This window comes from Hoplias malabaricus, chromosome 6, assembly GCF_029633855.1.
Source record: "Hoplias malabaricus isolate fHopMal1 chromosome 6, fHopMal1.hap1, whole genome shotgun sequence".
NCBI lineage: Eukaryota > Metazoa > Chordata > Actinopteri > Characiformes > Erythrinidae > Hoplias > Hoplias malabaricus.
The window spans coordinates 20,041,585-20,063,555 of NC_089805.1; the positions used below are offsets into that span (position 1 = coordinate 20,041,585).

The 21,971-nt window shown below is 37.2% G+C and overlaps 1 protein-coding gene across 1 annotated transcript; it reads left to right on the forward strand.

Moving 5' to 3' along the window:
* Nucleotides 1-1,548: 1,548 nt before the first annotated feature.
* Nucleotides 1,549-9,215, forward strand: si:ch211-232m10.6. The gene is made up of 6 exons (XM_066675846.1): nucleotides 1,549-1,744; nucleotides 3,168-3,362; nucleotides 5,809-5,856; nucleotides 6,010-6,168; nucleotides 6,482-6,593; nucleotides 8,804-9,215. The coding sequence occupies exons 1-6, from the start codon at nucleotides 1,549-1,551 to the stop codon at nucleotides 9,213-9,215; spliced, it is 1,122 nt and encodes a 373-aa protein (XP_066531943.1).
* Nucleotides 9,216-21,971: the final 12,756 nt, after the last annotated feature.

Genomic DNA, 21,971 nt, shown 5'->3' on the forward strand with positions numbered 1-21,971 from the left:
AGTAGACAACACACCTCATATTATTTAATTACTTGGCCTAATGGTTAAAGGACCAGGTTCCAGACTTATGGAAGTACTGGAATGTTAGCGGTTCAATCCCCAGGACTGGCAGAGACATCCATGGAGGAAGTGCCCTTGAGCAAGGCACTGAACTCCCAAACTTTCCCCTGGCACCGGAGCTGATGTCTGGCTCTAGTCCCTAGTGCACTAGTGTGTGTGTGTATTCCATGCCACAAATGGGTTAAATGTGGAAGAAAAATCTTTGTACCTTGTACAATCACATACAGCTGCACATTACATTGCATTACTTTTTTGTAGAGGTATTATCCTGCTACAGTAGCAAGGTTGTGGCTCAAATTCCCTAACCTGGAAAACATTCTTTTTTTGAGCCTCTGCAAACCTTTGACCATAGAGATATATATTACAGAGGAATTTATTTCAATTTCTGACAAATCTTCAGACACAGAGATTGATGTTTTAATACAAACCTCTCTTACTTCATGTCTTGGTTCAGGTGTCTTGGCCAGCTGCTGAAGAGAAAGGATCAAGAGACAGAACAGATGTACCTTTCTCTAAGAGATTAACATAGAGAATAAAGGATTACAGATATCCACACACACAAACAACCCGGCAAGATTTCTTTCTGCACAGAAAAAGAAAAAAATGGGAAAAATCCTAATCACTCCAGGACACTAATCACAGAAGAAATACAAGGTGAAAAGAAGGATCAGAGCAATTGTTTAGAGCAATCTTCAAAAAGGCAAAATCTTTCAGGAACTCCTTCTTGGAAATGCAAGCTTGACTAAGACCATTATCCATAAGGAATATTCTTCAAATGGATTTGGTATTGAGAATCTCTCAGGCCTGAGTTGTTGAAGCCTGGTTTTTTTTAAATTTATGAAAAAAAAATACAACTATTCTTGAGTGGACTTCAAGAGGTGATAAGAAGATTTTCAGTTGAGGATATTTAGGCCCCAGTATCTGTAATCATTAAAACCTTTAGACAAGAACCTAAATAACCTATACAGAAGTTTTTTTCTCAAACTGGAAACCAACTGGGTTCAGTGGTTTAGTGCCATTCCTTTTCTTGCCTTCCCTTCCTTTAAATCCCCAATTCTACCTTCAGAGCATTGATGACCTTCGCTTCTGAGCTTTTTCAGTTCCACTTTTTATTACTCTGCTGATAGTAGATTCTCCTCCTGATGTTAACCATCCTTCAGTCTGGTCCTGGGAGCACACTAATTCGCCTCAAATACATGTGCTTAATTTACTATATTGCTCATTGAATCTCATGTAGTTGTTCTCCTCTCTACTCCTTTTCTACTTCCTGCACCTCTAGCCCGTATTTTGTACAATGTTTTTTCTCAGGCCTAGAAATATTCCATTCAGATTTTATGAGAAACCATAAGAAAATGTAAGGAAATTGTAAGAGGGACGTTTTGTCCCTTCTGCCCCCCCCCCCCCCCCCACACCCCCACACACACACACACACACTCTCTCTCTTCCTTTGTCCTTCTCTTTGTGTCTCTCTCTCTCTAACATTCCATCATGCTTGAGAGCATGTCTCGACGTAGTCGTTCTCTTTTGTCACTCTCTCTGACTTCTCTGGCTCTCACACTCTCTGTGCTGGCGTTTTGCACTTCCTACTGGTGCGAGGGAACCCACAAAGTAGTGAAACCACTCTGTCTGTCTCCTGTGAAGATGAAAAACTGTGGCCAAAACAATAGCCAGCCCTACACCACTGGTAAGCAGCAGTCTGGTAACATACACTTGGAATATTTTCATTATTGGGAGCTTGTCTTGTCTCCGTGAAGGTTGAAACTGATAGGCTTCATACAGTTGTTGTCCGCAAACTGAGGGCACTAAGATTCCAAAAGTAAAAACTAGGAGTCTAAATTAAGTTTCTGGTCCTTCAGTGTAAGTGCTGACTGTGGAAGATGTGGGTCGAAAGCACAGTGGCATTTGCTATCCATATAAGGGAACAAGGACTAAAAAGAAGGGGTACTATTGCTTTTGAGAACCAAAAGTTGTTCTTCTATGGTTTCACAATAAACACACTTTTAACAAAAGGTATTGTAATGTAAATGAACACGTTCCAAAACAACACACGTATCTCAATTTTACTGCGTAATTTTAACACAGCAGATGTCCATCAAATTATGTGAACATTTCATGATGAAGAGACCAATAGAAATTCTCCAAAATTACTTATAATACAATCTTGTAATACATTCACTTCCACTGAAAATTTTGAAGGTTTTTTCTTTCTCCAGTAAAGTTACTATTTTGGAAGATACATGTTTTCAATTGGGCGGCACAGTGGCACAGTAGGTAGTATCACTGTCACATAGGGTCATGGGTTTATGGGTTTGAGGCTTGCTCTGGGTGACGAGCTTGGTATGTTCTTCCTGTGTATGTGTGGGTTTATTCCACATGCACAGATTTCCTTCCATGGTCCAGGTAGATGGACTGGCTACTCAAAAAAATGTTTCTATGTGTGAGTGAATGCGTGAGTGTGTGTTGCCCTGCAAATGACTGGCACCCACTTCAGTGTGTGTTCCTGCCTTGTGCCCAATGATTCCGGGTAGGTTGCGGTGGGTAAGCGCAACCTTGAAGTGGATAAGCAGATACAGACAACAAATGAATGAACTGAATTTTATTTGGACATGGACAATATAAATAATACTTAATTCTTTCCTCCCACATTTCTTTAGACAATGCAATCGCCAGCTATTCTTCCTATGCTGCTTTTATTACTTCAGTTGTACATTTGATATGTTAGCAAAATATCATAAATAATATATTCACATGTATGATCTTATATTAACTGTATTTATTTCCAAACAAATGACCAGCTTGTTTAGGATTTGAATTTTAAACAGAAAACAACTGATTGCTTCTTTAAGAAAAAACAACTTACATGTAATATATCTTAAATACTCACTTGCAATCATTAAAGAAATTATTTTTATAGTCTTTAAATTGGGTTTGCTCACACTGGCAGTCTCCTTGTGCAACAGAGGGCCAATATCTAAGACTGTATGAATAATGAATTTTCAGTTGGGATTCTCTTATTTGTTTGTTTGTGTCTTCCATGTGGGAAATAATAATACTCACAAATGTTAATTGCTTGTTTTTTTTTACTTCTGTCACCTAAACATTCACAGAGACACCGACTCCAGACCCCAAGAAGTATGTATCAAATGTGACATTGTCCCCAAAACAGAAGGAGGAACAAGCCCTAATAAGAGCAAAGAAATTGGCCAATGCAGTCCATTACATTTGGGAAACAGGAGAAGACAAGTACATGCTTAGATATTTTCACACTGGCTTTTGGCTTTCTTGTGAGAAACATCATGAGGGTGCAGAAGGTAAGAACTTTGATTTTGAACTTTTTTATTTATAAGAACATGTGAATTGTTGTTTTTCAAAAGTTATGTTTTAAAAAATATTTGTACCACTTTAGAATAAGACTACTCATGCAAACATCTGTACCTGTTTTAAAATCTGTTTATTAGTGGTTATTAATAATGTAAAAACATAATAAGTTATAACACATAGGTAGGAATGGCAAGAGTGACTTGTTTGCCAAATAATGAATCCACATCCATATACATTGTTGGACCTCGCCAGATACTTACCTTGTCAACATTAATCATTTTGGCTTTATCACATATTTGTTAATAAGTTTAACTATTTATACACCAAATTTGATGAGTTATCTACAATATTAGACAATATTGATCATGTGGTGCACCTTAACATATACACATTCTCAGACATCTGGTTATTATTTTCTTTGACATTTTATTTGACAAGATATCTGACACTGACTATTTAGCAAACATCAGTTCACTGTTGCCCTTTCTACATGTGTTACTAATAATTATTAATATATTTATTGTATTTATTAATTACAACCTAATTAATAACCATTTATAAAACACATTTTAAATCATTTTTAAATATGTATAAGTGTAGTCTTGTTTTAAAGTGGTATTTATACCACTTAAAATGATAAGTATTTTCATTGATATAGTATTTATACTTAAAATGAAAATATTTGAAACACAATGCTGTGAATAGAAAATTTTGTTGAACATATATTTGAAAGTCTCATGAGTGAGTTGTACTGAATTGTACAATTGTATTGATTTGTGCATTACTTGTTGCGATTGGGAAAAAGCAAAAATGTCTTTCTCCAGAGCAACGTAAGAAGTAGGAACACTTTCCTCATCAATTTACAAAGCGAATTCAACTAGTTACAAAAAAGTCAGCACAGTGAGCATTGTTTCAATGATACTGTTTTTCTGCTTACTGATTACACTGCTTCACATTGTGTCAGTGGAGCTGAGAAAATGGATAGTGAGTGTAGAAACAAGGAAGTAGTCATAATGTTATGGTTGATCTGTGTATACTGAAGTGATTTCATTACATAAGCACTAAAATAGTTTACTACTAGTTAAAGTCCAGTTATACAACTGATTTAAAGATGTTTGTTTATTTGGTTTAGAAGTTAAATATAATATAAAGTGACCTGGAAGCTGCAAAGTCTGGGAAGCCTCTTAAATCCCCGATCCAGGAACCTTGAAATTATCTTCTTATTTCAACACTGACATAAGCGTTTGAGTAAAAGCTTAGCAGAAGATTGAGCCAGAAAGCAGGTGGCTGCAATACACATCTGTTTACAACTTACTGGCATCTGGCATTTTTTCCTTAAGATACACAGAGATATACAGAGTTACATGACTAGTAACATTTTCTAGACTATAATTTTGTAGATTGCAAAACAATGGGTGCTACAATTATAATTGTGGGACAATATAAATGAATTCATCGTGATTAAAAACTAGTATCATCACCTATTTATGTGGTTGACAGAATTTGGTTGGTTTCTGCGTATTAAAATCTAACATTTTCTTTGTATGCTGATAACTTTATAGCTAAAGAATACAGTAATTGTGTCAGCAATTGTGTTTACCTGACAACCTGGTTTTGGACTGTAATGTGATCATACAGATGTCAGGGTCTCAGGCCGAAACTGTAATAGAGCTGCATTCAGGAATGCCCACTTCTCAAAGAGAATATACTGGCTTCAGCACTACTCTCCTTAAAAAAAGATGATACACCCTAGATATATATAATTGAGTATACATTAAATACAATATATTGCCAAAAATATACACTCATCTGCCTTCACACACATATGAAATTGAGTGACATCCCATTCTTAATCCATAGGGTGTAATATGATGCCAGCCCACCTTTTGCTAACAGCTTAACTTATTCTAGGAAGGCTTTCCACATACATCAGGAGTGTGTTATGGGAATTTTTTTACCATTCTTTGAGAAGCGCATTTGTGAGGTCAGACACTGATGTTGTGTATCATGGTACCACACTGTAATGCACTAAGCAACCCATTCTTTCACAAATGTTTGTCGAAGCAGTGTGTATGCCTTGGTGCTTGGTTTTATACAAATGTGGCCATGGAAGTGATTGGAACACCTGAATTCAATTGTTTGGATGGGTGAGTGATTACTTTTGGCAATATAGTGTACATTAGACTTTCCTCCTTTAACAAACAGAGAAAACTCATAGTGCACTGAACTTTTTGGTTTATGTTCAATGCTTGTAGTGGATGTACATGCACATATTGCATGTTGCTAAATTTAGTCCAAGTTTCCATGACATATAAAGTTGAAATTAATTTAAGTTGTACCCAAAATATTGGAAGTACACCATATTTCCATATTTTGATAACTGTTATAAGATAAAGACATAAAGTAATTTTTATTTATCCATTTCAGGAGAGAAGTGTCGAAGTTTCATTGAATTGACACCTGGGGAAACACAAGGTATAGGAGGATGAATGCTACATAAATGTATATATGATAAACATATGATTTCATGTAAATGCTAACATCTCACATTTTCTTCTTGTTAATAAAACAAAACTGTTATTAATAAAATGTTTGGAAGTTTTTTTATTCCTTTTTCTGTGTCCATAGGGGTTCTTTGGCTCTCAGTAGTCTCAGAGTTCATGTATATCACTCTATTGGCCATGGGATTCATCATGATGTTGGTTGAGATGCTGTTATTGTGCTTGAATAAGGAGATGTATGCACTGAAGATTAATGCCTTTGCTGCCATTTGCACTGTCCTGTCTGGTGAGCTACTCTTGGACATAAGCAAAATAAAAAAAGCATATATACACTTTAATGATTATTATTTAAAAAATATTTGTTCTTGAAAATATCTTAACTTGAATATTTTGTAGTTGTAATTGGAAAAGAACCATTTTATCATGTTATTTAAACTTTAGAATATATGTCAAATTTCTATAAAAAACATGCATTAAAGGGTTCCTATTTTTCTATGATTAATATGTTTCTAAACTGAAGTGTGAATAAATGTCTAATATTTGCTTTCCTTCTGTTCTATTCTTTTTTACATATTTACATATTGTTGCCCCTTTTTCAGGAATGATGGGAATGGTGGCACACATGATGTATACTACTGTATTCCAGCTAACAGTCAGCATTGGACCAAAAGACTGGAGACCACAGACCTGGGACTATGGCTGGTCATTTGCGTAAGACAAGCTTTGATATTCTGTATTCTTTTCTTTTTAATGCAGTTCTAATGTTGCAGGGTAGATGAGATTTGGCAGAAGAGTTTGAGATACTTTTTATATGAAATGAGATGAAAATAGTATGTAAAAAAATTACTTTTATGTATAGAGGAAAATATAATTTTTTGTATAAGTTTCTGTGAGGAGTTTGGTGTGTTCTTCTCGTGTCTGTTTCCTCCCACTGTCCAAAAACATGTTGGTGGGTGGACTGGTGACTCATAAGTGTTCATAGGTGTGAATGTGTGTCGCTCTGTGAAGGACTGGCACCCCTTCCAGGGTGTGTTACTGCCTTGCATCCAGTGATTCCATGTAGGCTCTGGACACCACCACGACCCTGAACTGAATATGCGGTTACAGACAATGAATGAATGAATGAATAAACAAGGGTCTCCCAAGTGGCTCAGCAGGTTAAGCATTATACATGTTACTGGAATGTTGCCATTGATGCCTCAGACATCTAAAGCCAGGTGCCTAAGGCAGAACAATTTGTCTGACCCCCCCTAATCTGCAGAATGTTAGACATCAGATACAGATTTGGACAGTTTGGGTTTTAAAAACATATTGAACAGTGTTTCACATGCTTGCCCGGACCCTCCCATGTTGTAGTATTGTGTGATTGAGGACATCTTTGCTAATTAGGATTTGTGCCAATTTAATTAGATAGAAAACTGAGCTTAAAACGAATGTAAGGTGTAAATTTAGGTTTGGATGATTTTTGATCATTGATCAAGTTCAAAAACCCCTGCTGTGAGAATTATCAGCTAACATCATGTAGGCTACAAAAAGGTATTTTTGTATCTTGATGGCATTAGCTCTATGTGGAGTTTGGGCTACTACATTTTGCATACAGGATAGGAATGTTTCTTTTGTTCATGACAACATATAGTGTTATGAGGGAGTTCAGACAACTTCAAAAAATATATAAAAGCTATATTTTAGGGAAATACTAACGCTAATCCAAATGTCCCTCTGTCTATCATCATTGCTGTCTGATACCCAATAGATATAATTCAGAGCTTGCAAATTCTTTTTGTCACTACCTAAGTCTTTGAATTCTTACAAATGGAGTTTTTTCCAATATTCTGTACAAAAGACATCTAGTTCTGAGAAATATCTGGGTCATCTTGTATGCCCAGCTTGCTTAATGTCTACCCATTTTTCCATAATATATTCTGTAAGGTTTAGTTGAGGGGACAGCGAGTTGTGTATGTTGTTGCTGTCCAAAGTAACAATGTATTTCTAAATTAGTAACTTTATAGAAGGAAAACACCCTCTTAACCTTCAATGGAAGGTTCATGAATGGAATGATCCATTCGTCATGATTTTTTTACACAGTATGAAGGACAGCTGCTATGTTCCACATATATGATGTAGTAAACTAAAAATTGACAAAAATTGAGATCTTTAACTTGGTGTAGAAGTCAACATCTTCATTTTCATGCTCAGCATGTTAACTGATGGTTTGACATTTGTTTTCACTGATTTGCTGATATAAAGTGTAATATATTTTCCCCTCTATCCATGCAGTATTGCCAATGCAGCTGGCAGCAGCAGCAAATTACTTTAGTATTCAGATTTTTAGATTGTTGCTTAGAGAAGTTCATGAAATTTCATGTTTAGTCAAAGGTTTGAAAAGTCTGAGAATTAATAAAGTTTGTGTACTGGATTCAGCTGACAGTTCCTAAGTGGTAAAATGTCTTAGGCCTGATTAGCTTAAATTTGAGAAAATATATCTTTCGGACACTTAGTTTCCAAACACAGGCTGCATTGGTGATGTTAATTTTTAAGATATTTTATATTATGAAACTGTGCATTAGTATGTGGGGAACATATTGATTTGTGTATGATTAGGTACAATGGTTGTATTTATGGTTTCCATTTATCTTAAAACAAATAACAAAATCTGCCATTTGTTTAAGTATGCCCAAATCCTGCCTACAAAATTTGAAGAAAGTATAACATATTAAAAGATACTTGAGAAGTGTCCCAATGATACAAGGGATACCCACAAGACAGTTTTGTGCCTTTTTTTCTTAAGAGTTTCTTAAAAATGTATATTTATTTTCACATTCAACAAAACATACATGTGTATACAAATGTATGGTTAAATTGTAGATTTGTATTTACAGTTGTTAACAGTAAAACTAAATTTTTGCTCCTATTCCTCCTAGTTTGGCCTGGATATCTTTCAGCTGCTGCATGGCAGCTGCTGTATTCACACTGAACTCCTACACTAAGACAGTAATTGAGATGAAGCATCGCACTCGAATTCGTCTGGAAGAAGCTCGTGCAGCCAGCCATGCCCCTCCCTACGATGAAGTCATCACAGCTCGCACTGGGACCAGCGTTTACTCTGTCAACCGCTTGCTCCAGCAGTGTCAGAAGAGTTCACCAATCAACACCCCCTGGCCTTCCAGGGTTGAGGAACCAGCTGGAGTCGTGATGGATGGAGTGAACCCCCATGGACTAGTGCTTATGGGGGCCTGTGGAACACAGGGCTGTGAGGACTGTGAGAGAGAGATGGATGAGATGGAGGATGCTATTGAGACAGAGGACAGGCAGGGGGATGATGAAATTTGCTGAGAGATAGACAAGACAACAATGAACTTGAAAAGAGAAGTCTAAATATGAAGCAATGGTATGGAACAATTGAAGCTAGAGGTTAAGGAAGACAAGAGAAATGGGACAAAAAGAATTCTGTTAAACTGAATTCAAATATATAATAATAAGTCATATGACAAACCTAAAAGTTGTTCATTGAATCTGAATGTTTAGAATTGAAATTAAACAGAATTGTTTTGGATCAAAAAAAGAAAAAAAAACTATGCAAATCATGACTTTCACTAAATAAAATAATTGGAAATGTGCTATGATGTTAAAAATTTTGATGCATGTCTAAGTATGATCCCTAGAAATAGTACAATCGAGGTAAGCAGCGCTATGCAGCACATACTGTACTACCGTAAGTTATTGAGCCATTAAATTAAATTAAATTAAATTAAATTAAAGCTAAAGAACGAGCTTATTTTGTTAATGAAGTCTTATATAAGCCAAAATATACTGCTTCTGACCATGGTCCTTTCTGCAGCTCTTTCTTTGTTGTACAATATGAAGGACAATTGAATGGTTCTGAATATTTTGAATAATCCTAATTAAAAGAATTGGTGACTCTGACTCTATTAATTGTGTTTTTTCTCAAAAGCTTTTCAACAGAAGCACAATTTTTTGTATAAGACTTTTAAAATTATTTCACAGTTAAAAACAATATGTATGACGAAATTAATACATTTATTGTTATATATTAGGAGATATAAGCTATATTAGGACCAGAGTTCCAAACACAAGGTGTAATTTTATTTCCACAAGCCCAATAAAATTGATAGTACTGATTCTAAGATGTCAGATAACACAATTTTAGCATAGTTAAAGCATTTATTCATGTTACCTTGCCTTCCAGCACATTCTATAAGTTTTATTAAAAACCTTGTATTGCAAAAAAATAATTTCCTTGATTTCTTAAAATGAAATAGTTTAAATTTACATTAAGTTAGATTTAGAGTTACCTTACTAATTCTTTTGGCAGAACATGATTCTCTGCATTTAACTCCTTCATGGTACTGAACAGAGAAACACTAGTGAGCATTAGGTAAAAGACACATGGTAAATAACACACAGTAGATAAGGACATAAATAATGACACCACCATTCTTTTTTACTTTGAAATCACTGTTTTGTGAACATACAAAAACAGTAGATTAACATAAAGCTAGAGAATTCATATTTGGAGTGTTTCAGCTTGGACTGCCCTTTCAATTAGTCAAAACGGAGGTCATTTACATAAGTCACCTAAACACCATTGTTTCCATTTCATTCAAAAGTATAAACGAGAATGGAGTGTGAAAATGAAGTATGAGTGTTTTGGTATATATAATCAAACTGACATCTCAAGTAGACCTCAGGGATAACAGTACAGGTTTCAAAAAGGTTACAAAAATTAATATAAGATTAGTAAGTTCTGTTGAATTATCATCCACATCACACCACCCCAAAAGAAATACACAATATTATTGAACACAGTATGATTTCATGATGCTTTTGCATGACTTTTTAGATAACATGGAATATTGCTCTTTGATAGTCCTGGAGGACCAAAGCCCAGTACAATATATTAAATTTTTTTGTTAAAATATGTTTTTGTGCTATATTTCTGCTATTATACTTATCATTGTGATTAAGAGCATAGATAGCTACTTAAATTCTAAACAGGTTTGCAGGTGGATACTGCTACAAAGCGGATTTGTCATTCATTCATTGGGTCAGAGTTTGTTAAGAATCATTAGTTTATATATATATATATATATATATATATATATATATATATATATATATATATATATATATATATATATATATATATATAATTATTGTGAAAAAGTTTGTTTATTTGACTAATTCCTTTCAAACAGTGAAACTTGTATCAGACTGATATATTTCAAGTGTTTATTTCTTTTAATTTGATGATTATAACTGACCACTAATGAAAACCCAAAATTCAGTATCTCAGAAAATGAGAATACTGTGAAAATGTTCCATATTGAAGATACCTGGTGCCACACTCTAATCAGCTAATTAACTTAAAACCTGCAAAGGCCTTTAAATGGTCTCTCAGTCTAGTTCTGTAGGCTACACAATCATGGCGAAGACTGCTGACTTGACAGTTGTCCAAAAGACAACCATTGACACCTGACAAAAGCAGGACAAGACAAAAAATGTCACTGCTAAAGAGGCTGGCTTTTCACAGAGCTCTGTCCAAGCACATTAATAGAGAGGCAAAGGGCCTTCCCTTTGTTTTAGATGTTTTAAACAAAGATGTTTTAGAAAAAAGTGTACAAGCAATAGTGATAATCACATCCTGGAGAGGATTGTGAAACAACACCTATTCAAAAATCTTCAGGAGATTCACAAAGACTAGACTGCAGCTGGAGTCAGTGTTTCAAGAACCACCAAGCACAAACATATGCAAGACATGTGTTTCAGCTTTCGCATTCCTTGTGTCAAGCCATTCTTAAACAAGAGACAGTGTCAGAAGCGTCTTGCTTCCAAAAAGGACTGGACAGCTGCTGAGTCGTCCAAAGGTATGTTCTCTAATGAAAGTAAATTTAGCATTTCCTTTGGAAATCAAGGTCTCAGAGTCTGGAGGAAGAGAGGAGAGGCACAGAAATCATGTTGCTTGAGGTCCAATGTAACGGTTCCACAGTCAGTGATGGTTTGAGGTTCCATGTCATCTGCTGGTGTTGGTCCACTGTGGTCCACTGTGTTTAAGGACCATGGTATCCCTGTTCTTAATTGGCCAGCAAACTCGCCTGACCTTAACCCCATAGAAAATCTATGGGGTATTGTGATAAGAGCTGAAGGCCACTATCAGAGCAACCTGGGCTCTCATAACACCTGAGTAGTGCCACAGACTGACCAACTCTATGCCACGCCACATTGCTGCAGTAATTCAGGCCAAAGGAGCCCCAACTAAGTATTGAGTGCTGTACATGCTCATACTTTTCATGTACATACTTATCAGTTGGCCAGTATTTCTAAAAATCCTTTTTTTGTATTGGTCTTAATTGATGTTCTAATTTTCTGAGATACTGAATTTGGGGTTTTCATTAGTTGTCCATTATAATCATCAAATTAAAAGAAATGAACACTTGAAATATATCAGTCTGTATGTAATGAATGAGTATAATATACCAGTTTCACGTTTTGAATGGAATAACTGAAATAAATCAACTTTTTCATGATATTCTAATTGTTTGTCTGTATGTTTGAGACAGATCAAAGATGTAGGATTTAATCCCAAGAAATGTGCCCTGGAAAAGAAAGAAATCAGTTACCTGAAATTTGTCATTGGCATTGGCCATTGGCATATCTCCACAGCTGGAAAAGCTGGAAATCATTTTTGAGGTTGGTGGGATGTTATTGCAGGGTTATACTTACTTTTCTGCAAGAGCGTTACAGATCTAACCATGACAACAGCTCCCAACAAAGTTGTCTAGATGAAGCAGTGTGAAGAGATGTTCCAGAACTTGAAGGGTGCACAGTTTTGTGAACCTGTTCTGCTGATCCAAGATTTTGACCAGCAATTTGTCCTGCAGACTGATGCTTAAGGTGTTGGCTTGGGAGCTGTGTTGATTCAGGAGATGAAAGGATCGCACAGGCCTCTTGCTTTACTGAGTCGCAAGATATTTCCAAGGCAGCAAAGGTACTCATCTGTAGAAAAGGTGTGCCTATCCATCAAATGGGCACTGCACTCACTGAGATATCTCCTGGGGAGCTCTTTTGTGTTGGAGACTTATCACTGGGCTCTGCAGTGGCAAACATTGAAGATTCAAATGCTCGTACACTGTGGTACCTTTCTCTGCAGCTTTTCAAGTTTACTATTCACTATTAGACTGGGTCTACAAACCAGGTAGCCGATTGCCTGTCCCACATTCCAGAGGATGCAGAATAGGCTGGTCAGCAAGCTAGGCTCCCATTGATTGGAGTACGGAGATGTAGAGTTTGCACTGGATGGCATTTGCCATACCCATAAGGGGAAGAAAATGTAATGGGAGCTCTCATCCATTCCATCCTGAGAACATTTACAAATGGTTAATCAGGAACAAACACACGGACAATTTACATGTTTTTAAAGACTCGTTTATTCAACTACAAGTGACTGCAGCGAAGCCGGTCAAACACACCCATTTTCCAGACTCTAAAATCAAACACAAATTACCAAAATTATCTCACACTATTCAGGGATGGCCAATTGATGGTATAGATTATTTCTGTTTTTTATAATCATTATCTATGCATATATAACTGAAATAATTGCATCACAGTGTGTTTGAAATGAGAGTTTAACTCACCTGTTTTCTACCAGCATGCCAGCAGCCTGCTGCGAGACAAAAGACCCAAGCACAGGGGGTTAATGAGTCATGTAGTCCAGTGTTCCCACCAATGTTGGGAGTGCAAACCTTATTGCTATATTTGAAAGCACATTATATTAAGTTTCCATTAACTTTGATTGGTTAAGTTTGACTTGTTTTTCTTGTTATATATATATATATATATATATATATATATATATATATATATATATTTTTTTTTTTAGTTTAGGATTTTTCTATGGCATTCCACACTTTGCACGTTGGACTTAAATGATCCATCACTGCATTGAAACGTCCAGTACTGAATCAGTTTTTTGACCACCACTTAATTATGCTGCTACAAGAACTCTCAAGCCTCAAAGTGGATATACCAGATGCCTGATATACCAGATCTAGGTATGGTATTGACTGCATATTTAGTACATGATACACCTACTTGCATTTAAAAAAAATACATGGAAATGTTATTAAGTTAAAAAGTTGGTTTTCACAGTACATAATATATCTAGCTAGAAAAATAATATCTTTAATTGTAAGATAACTGTAAATAATTAATTGTAAGTGTATGGATGTTTACGTTTTTAATGAATGAATGTTACAGCCTGACCTAGACCAGGTCATATGTTATTAGTTCAGGAAAGATAAGTTGGAAGAAACTCAGCTAATATGCCTCATAATGTTCCTCGTACACAGCTATTACAGAAGGCCTTTCCTGAGGTGGTGTCAGTCAAGAAAAACAGTTTTTTTGAGAATTTTATTGCATTCAACCACAAGTGTATTAAATATCAGCCCCATAACTGACATTTGGGAAGGTGCACGGTCACTTTAAGCTCAGATAAAACTTTTCTTAACAATCCACTTTTGTTTCATGATTGTCTGTTTGGTTCTATGCTTTGCTGTGGAGATTATATAAGCTATGAATGTTCAAACAATTTGTGTCTATAACGGGGTAATTGTGTATTTTAAAGTAGATGACTTCACATTGTCAGTAACAATGACAATAACCCAAAGAGGAAAGACAAACACTGAATATACATTCATCACCTTCAACCACCCAAGTTTAATTCCAGTATTCAATAATACAGAGATGGTTACAATACCAAGATGTTGTTCCCGATCTGCCCCATAAAACATGATGTATTTCTTCATGAATTGAGACTGACTTGAAAGTATGGAGAGAGATTAGTTTCAAAATACTTTACAAATGGGTAAATTTGAATTTAAAATTTATTTGTAAAATGTAGAATCTGCATTTGTGCGTCGTCACTCACGTGTTTTCTGTGACGTGCATTTGTTCATTTCCCTTCACGGTCCAAATACAAATACAGCCTGATCCACAAATGTGGCCAGAAGGTGAACAAGCCACCGCTCCGTGGCACTTGTTTTCCCCAGTGTCTCAGGACTGACCTGTTGCTGTCAGGGCTGCAGCAAAACAACCCCTGTAGGCAGGACTATGACTCCATTGGCTGGCGCAGTAAATGATAGACAGCTAACTCTGGCTGCTGATTGGCTAAATAAAAGTGATGACCAATGAGAAGCGCATATTCTGTTTCAGAGTCATGGGGTTTCTGCCCCTCCCTCCTGCTGAGGGAGAGCATCTGTCTGAAACAAATCACCTGTTTCAACAATCCAATATTAAAATTACGAAACATATCAGTCCCGTATCAGTCCTAAAATGCAACAAGCTTTTAGTCCAAATACGGGATGATTTTAACGTATTTTATTAGACAACCCTAGTCTGCAGTGAAATTAGGGAAGTTCCGCTGGATTTTAATGCAGTTAAATTTAGGGCACCTTCAAAACCATTCCACAGTGATCGCCCTCCTAACTGTCTGTGATATGAAGCTGAATTCAGCGGCTTGGGGGCTTTTTATTTGAACTTCCACATTTGTTGCGCAAATGCGTTGTTTGCCTACTGGCCACATTTGTGGATCAGTCATTTGTATTTGGATCAGGTGAAATGCGAAAGGAAAGTCTCAAAATCCAAAAACCTGTGAGAAGAAATGAACAAATGTACGTCACAAAAAATGCAGATTCTACAATTTACAAATAAATTTTAAATGTCATATATTGGTTTGAGTAAGTGTACTGTGAACTGCTGTTGTGTACCACACTTTACAACACTGTATTGTTTTACGACATGAACGAAAAGCGTAGGCTCACTGTTGCTGTGTTTCACCTGCTGCCTCGCTGTCCTGTTATGAGTTGTCAAGCCGAATAAAGTTACATTATCAAGTAAACCACTGCCCGCTCATTCTAAATTCAAGACTTCGACATTACAAATATTTGCAATGTAAATTTAAACAAATGTATTTATTTTTGCATAAAATTGTGATATATATATGAAAACCAAAAACATGTATTTATGAATGTAACTGTATTTGTACTAATTGCAGACCGTGAGACACAAATTGTGATGTATTGAAAAATATTTGTGACTTGTGTTTGATTTGTGGATTAACATTTATGCATTTGTAAAGTATTTTGAAACTAATCTCTCTCCATATGAAAGACCTTTTGTCCACTGCTGCACCATTAACCTGCTCCTGTAATATGACCCCTGACCAGAAGTGGAAAGTAACTAATTACATTTACTCCCATTACTGGAATTGCCTTTCTTTATAATGCAGTGTAAGTTGTTTAATAGAGAAATAGCAGCTTATAAAAGCCCAACATCAAACCTGCACATGTAGGTCATGTACAGGTAGGTTAAATAATACTACTGTTGCATTGGTAGTGAAAATAATTTTCCTATTTTAGCAAGAGGCTCAAATGAACAGAAAATACATGGGTATTGGTTGGTATTACTGAAATAATAATAATAATAATAATAATAATAAATTATATATATATATAGCACTTTTCAAGAACTCAAAGATGCTTACAATAGTCAATACATAGAACAAATTCAAAGATATACAAAACAGAGCAAATACAGAATACAAAACATTAACAAACAGAATAAGCATGAAAAGATTAACTGTTACCTATGTTTTATGACTCAATCTGCACCAATTATTTTTATACATTTCTCTATTTGAGGTATTATAGCTCTGTATTTAAAAGCACCTGGCTGCTATGCCAAATTAATTTCCTTCCAGGGATTCATAAAATTCATAAAATCTAGCTAACAACATAATGGTAATGTTTTATTAATTTGGCAAATGCAGATACATGACGTGATCAAAAACAATATAAATAGGAAATTCTTTATCAGTGTGTGTATATATATATATATATATATATATATATATATATATATATATATATATACCTCCTCCCTTTTATCATCCCAACCTCCTCCCATTTACCATCCCAACTTCTACTCCTGTGGCAGCCACCAATCCATGCCTCCAACTTTCTAGCTCACACCCCACCACAGAGGTGCACTCTGGGCACTCAAAGCAGTCTCCTCACTGTATGACATCCTCATTGCTGATTCGCTCTCATCTTATTGTCCCACCTCTCCCTTATCATCCCACCTTCTCCCTCTGAGGCAGCTGCCGCTCCATGCCTCAAACGTTCCAGCTCACATCCCCTCTATAGGTGCTGCTGCAGTCCTGCCTCCTTCCCAGCACTCTGGGCACTCAACACAATCTCCTCGCTGCACAGCTTCTTCATCGTAACTTGACAGCTTGTGTGCCTTGTGGATGTTCGTCCCAACCCCTTCCCCCTGTGGCTGTGCCATACCCAGCCTCTAACTACAACTTCCCATTCAGGTGCTGCTATGGACCCTCATCCCGACCCCTATGCAGCTGTGCTTCACCCACCCTCCAGCTTCCAGGTCATGCTGTCTCTATTCAGGTGCTGCTGCTGTCCCAACCCCTCCCCTCTGCTGTTGTGTTGCTCACACTCTAGCTTTGCACCTCATTCTCTTTTCAGGTGCTGCCATGGATCTTCACTCTAATCAACTTCCCTTTGCAGCTGTCCTACACCCTGCCTCTTACTTTACAGCCCTCCCTCTCTCCTGATGTGAATCTTCATCCCAACCCCTCACTTTGCAGCTGCACCACTCCCTGCCTCCAGCTTCACAGCTTGTGCCTTCTCCTCTGAAGCTGCGGTGGGTTCTCGTCCATATGCCCTGCATTCACTGTCCAGTTTGCACTCTCTTGCTGGATCTTCTTCCTGCCCTCTGCTTGTAGCTACGCTTCTCCCAGCCCTAGCTTTGCAACTTGCGCTTTCTCCTACCACAGACCTTCGGCCCACCCTCTCTTCTTTCCAGCTATGCTTCTCCCAACCTAAACTTTTTCAGCCCCCACTCTGTACCAGGTACTGCTGTGGTTCTTCATTCCATCCTCTCCTATTTGTAGTCATGCTGCTCCCAGCTTCTAACTTTCTAGCTTGTGCCACTGAAGACATTTGTCCATATCTCTCCTCCAGCAATCGCACCACACCCTGCCTCCTATGGTTCAGTTTGCACCGTTTCCTCCAGCTGTTGTGGGCCTTCAACATGACCTCTCCCCATTTACAATCACACTGCTCCTAGCCCCTAATTTCCAGCTCATGCGCTTTCCTTAGGCAATGCCTTGGACCAGCCCCATGCCTGGCACTCTAGACACCCGATGCCAGCTGAAATTCAATTCACCCTCACACATACTGCCTCTCCTCTGGCACCTGCTTTTTGCCTTATGGGCATCTCTGCCATCCGTGAGTCAACGTTCTACCTTGCCAGCATGTTTGCTCCTTAGCACCTTTCAGAATTTTTCTCTTTCAGAGTTGGCTGCAATGAGCCGCCTTCTCTCTGTCCTGCAGTGCTCACTGTCAGCTACCCTTTTGGGGCTTATAATAATAATAATTATAATAATAATAATAATAAGTTAGATTTAGATATAGCGCCTTTCTAATACCCAAGGTCGCTTTACACAAAGAGGAGGAAAAAAAGGGAATACACTTATGCCTGCAGAGTGCAGAAGGACTGAGAGAAGAAATCTTTAGCTGGGTTTTAAGGGCAGAAAATGAAGAGCAGATTATTTCACCTCACCTGTCATCCCTCTATATAACACTTCCATGTTTCAATTCCCTCCATGCCACTGGAAAAGCTATAATAATTATTATTATTTTTATTATTATTATTACACTTTATCATAATGACACTTAGCTGGTGATACTTTAAATTTAGTAGTTTGATCAGAGGAGGATGGATCCACTTTGTGAGTCCTGGTTCCTCCCAAGTTTTCTTCCTTCAGCCTCAAGGGAGTTTTTCCTTGCCACTGTAGCCTTCAGCTTGCTCACACTAGGATTTGTTTCAAAAAACCTGTTCTAATACTAATTATGTAAAGCTGTTTGTGACAACATCAGTTGTACCAAGCACCATATAAATACATTTTATTTGATTTCCACTGGCATGATGATCAACTCTGACTCCATTGCGTTGTACCAAATGCACCAAATCAATGCACCAAACCCTCAACCAGAGTACCTCAACCTGTCCATTCTGTAGCACTTAATGTAGCATTCCAGTAATTTTTGGGGTCCAGCTGCATACACATACATAAGCCACCCTGAACTCCTCCTTCTGAGTTCATCTCTCCATTCTAGCCTTTTACAGGCATGGTCTGTACTAGCAGAATGCTGTTCAGAAAAAATTATACATTCTGACTTATGTCTTTAATCCCACTAGACATGGACCTAGGCTGTCTGGTTGTTTCCTCATATTGTACAGGCACAGAAATGTGTCCATGACCAGATAAACTAAATGATGAAGAGATTACAACAGAGGAGAGTTACAGAAGAAGGTCAGGACAGATGCTTTCAAATGCTGCACAGAAGATTATTTCAATAATCTCTCAGCCAGAGACACAGTGACAGAAAACAAAGAGAAAGACAGATTCAAAGAGGGGGAGTGAAAGAGCTTGAAGCTCTTAATTTAAACATTTGATTTATTTGAAAAAGATCCTTTAAAACATCTGTGTCATATATGTTGTAGGTTTGTTCTTTGTCTGTGAATTACAAATGAAATAGTGACTACAAGTTTAAAGTTGGGCGGCACGGTGGCGCAGCAGGTAGTGCCGCAGTCACACAGCTCCAGGGACCTGGAGGTTGTGGGTTCGATTCCCGCTCCGGGTGACTGTCTGTGAGGAGTTGATGTGTTCTCCCCGTGTCTGCGTGGGTTTCCTCCAGGTGCTCCGGTTTCCTCCCACAGTCCAAAAACACACGTTGGTAGGTGGATTGGCAACTCAAAAAAGTGTCCATAGGTGTGAGTGTGTGAGTGAATGTGTGTCTGTGTTGCCCTGTCAAGGACTGGCGCCCCCTCCAGGGTGTATTCCCGCCTTGCGCCCAATGATTCCAGGTAGGCTCTGGACCCACCGCGACCCTGAATTGGATAAGCGGTTACAGATAATGAATGAATGAAGTTTAAAGTTCTGATCACAGAAGTAGAAAGGATGGAAAGAGTTATGAACAAGGCCATAAGGAAGTGTCTAGGGTTGTCACAGTGTTTAAGTAGTATGGCATTTTATGGGAGAGGGGTACTGGAACTACCACTCAAGTTTTGTTAAAAAATTTAAATGTGCAACAGTGAGTCACAAGATGATTTTGTCAGGATCGAAGGTTGCAGTGGTAAAATGAGCATTCCCATCACTAAAGCAGGAAGGAACTGGAATCCGCAAGTGGCAGCACAGGATCTCATTAGAACTAAGGGATGTGTTTGGCCAAGTGAAATGCAGAAGAGCATGCCTTGGGTCAGGTGTGTAATGGAAAGCTTTTAGAAAGACAACATCACCAGAGAGAAGGGAAATGATGACTAGATTTAACTGTGGAAAGCAGGAAGAGGAAGCATAGCATGCAATAGGAGCGTTACATGAAAAACAAGGCCTGTGGCTTCATTGGGAGTATCTAGAGAATTGGAAGATCACTTGGCAAGAGTTGTGGACAATGGAGGCAAGTCCTAGTTTTGCTAGGACAATGCAAAATCTTGGACTGTGTGTAGGGGAAGTCCCTCGTTGTAGGTTATGTACAGGGGTTGGCATGCTGAAACATATTCTATCAGCTTGTAAGATTAGTTTGTCGCACATTTGGTATACATGGAGACATAATCAGGTGATAAGGGTTTTAACATGTTTATTGGATAGTAAACACTTAAAGGTTTTTGTAGTAGTAAACCTATTTTTAGTAGTAAAGTGATTAGGTTTGTGTGTGACAAGGAACACATTTGAGAGTGTGTGCAAGCTGCAATATTGGAAGATGGGGTGAAGTATGAGATAAGAAATTGCTGGTGTATGTAGGTAAAAAACTGCAGGTCCCAAAGTGCATTGCATTAATTAAACTGAGGCCAGACATGGTGCTGTACTCTGAAAGTAAATATATAGGCTATTTATTAGAGTTAACATTCTATTTCAGGATGCAATAAACAAAGTATTCAAAAGGAAGAAACCGAAGTACGCTGACTTGTCAGCTGAGGTGAGGGAACATGGGTGGCTGGGTGAAAATAGGTGTTTTTTTGTATGTATTGAGATTTATCACACATCATGTTGCTCTTTTATATAAATAATGCTAGAAACCACTTTGTAACACAATTTTTGTTCCCAGGTTATAACTATTATATTTCAAATGCTCACATATAACCTTAAGAAATAAAAAACATTCCTCATGAACTTTGATTGTGTGACAAACACCTACATTAGTTTTGTATTTATTGAGATAAAACACAAAATTTTGGGTTTTGCTTGTTTTATCATAGAAACAATCAAAAATTGGCTACAAATATGCAGTAATTATGAAACTCAATCAATGGTGCGTATTAAAGCTTGAAAATGAATATATTTTCTGGATTTGTAAATGTACTATATATCACTTTTTCTGACAAGGCCAATTCTTTCTGCAGTAGTGTGCACGTGTATCCCAGCTGTCCCAGAGGCAAAGAAAACATGGAAAAATTGTGTAAAGGCCTTGAAGGCCCACCAAAAATGACAGCATTTTAAAATACCCCAATCACTTCCCATCAACAAAGAACAGTATGCTTTACAAATTTACAAAAATAACCAAAAAACATTCAGAAGTGTGTGGTTTTCTGAGATTTACAACTTTAATGCAAATCCCTTTTATGAACCAGTCCCAAAATATAGTCTCCCATCATGTTCTTGTTATACTGTCCTTGGTAACGGTGTTCAAAGTTCATTATGTCCTGGTGAAAGTGCTTGCTTTTCTCCTCTGAATAACCTCTAATAAGTTCTCTTTATTTATCAAGATGGGCATCAAGGACATGGAGTCTGAGTGACATCCTGCATCCATTATGTCCAGCATAGTTCTTTATCAGAGTCTGAACGAGCTGTACATAGTTTTCATTCTTGTATATATTTTATTGTATACAGGCACTGGTCATAAAATTAGAATATCATGAATAAGTTGATTTATTCCAGTAATTCCATTCTAAAAGTGAAACTTGAATATTATAGTTGATCACTACACACAGACT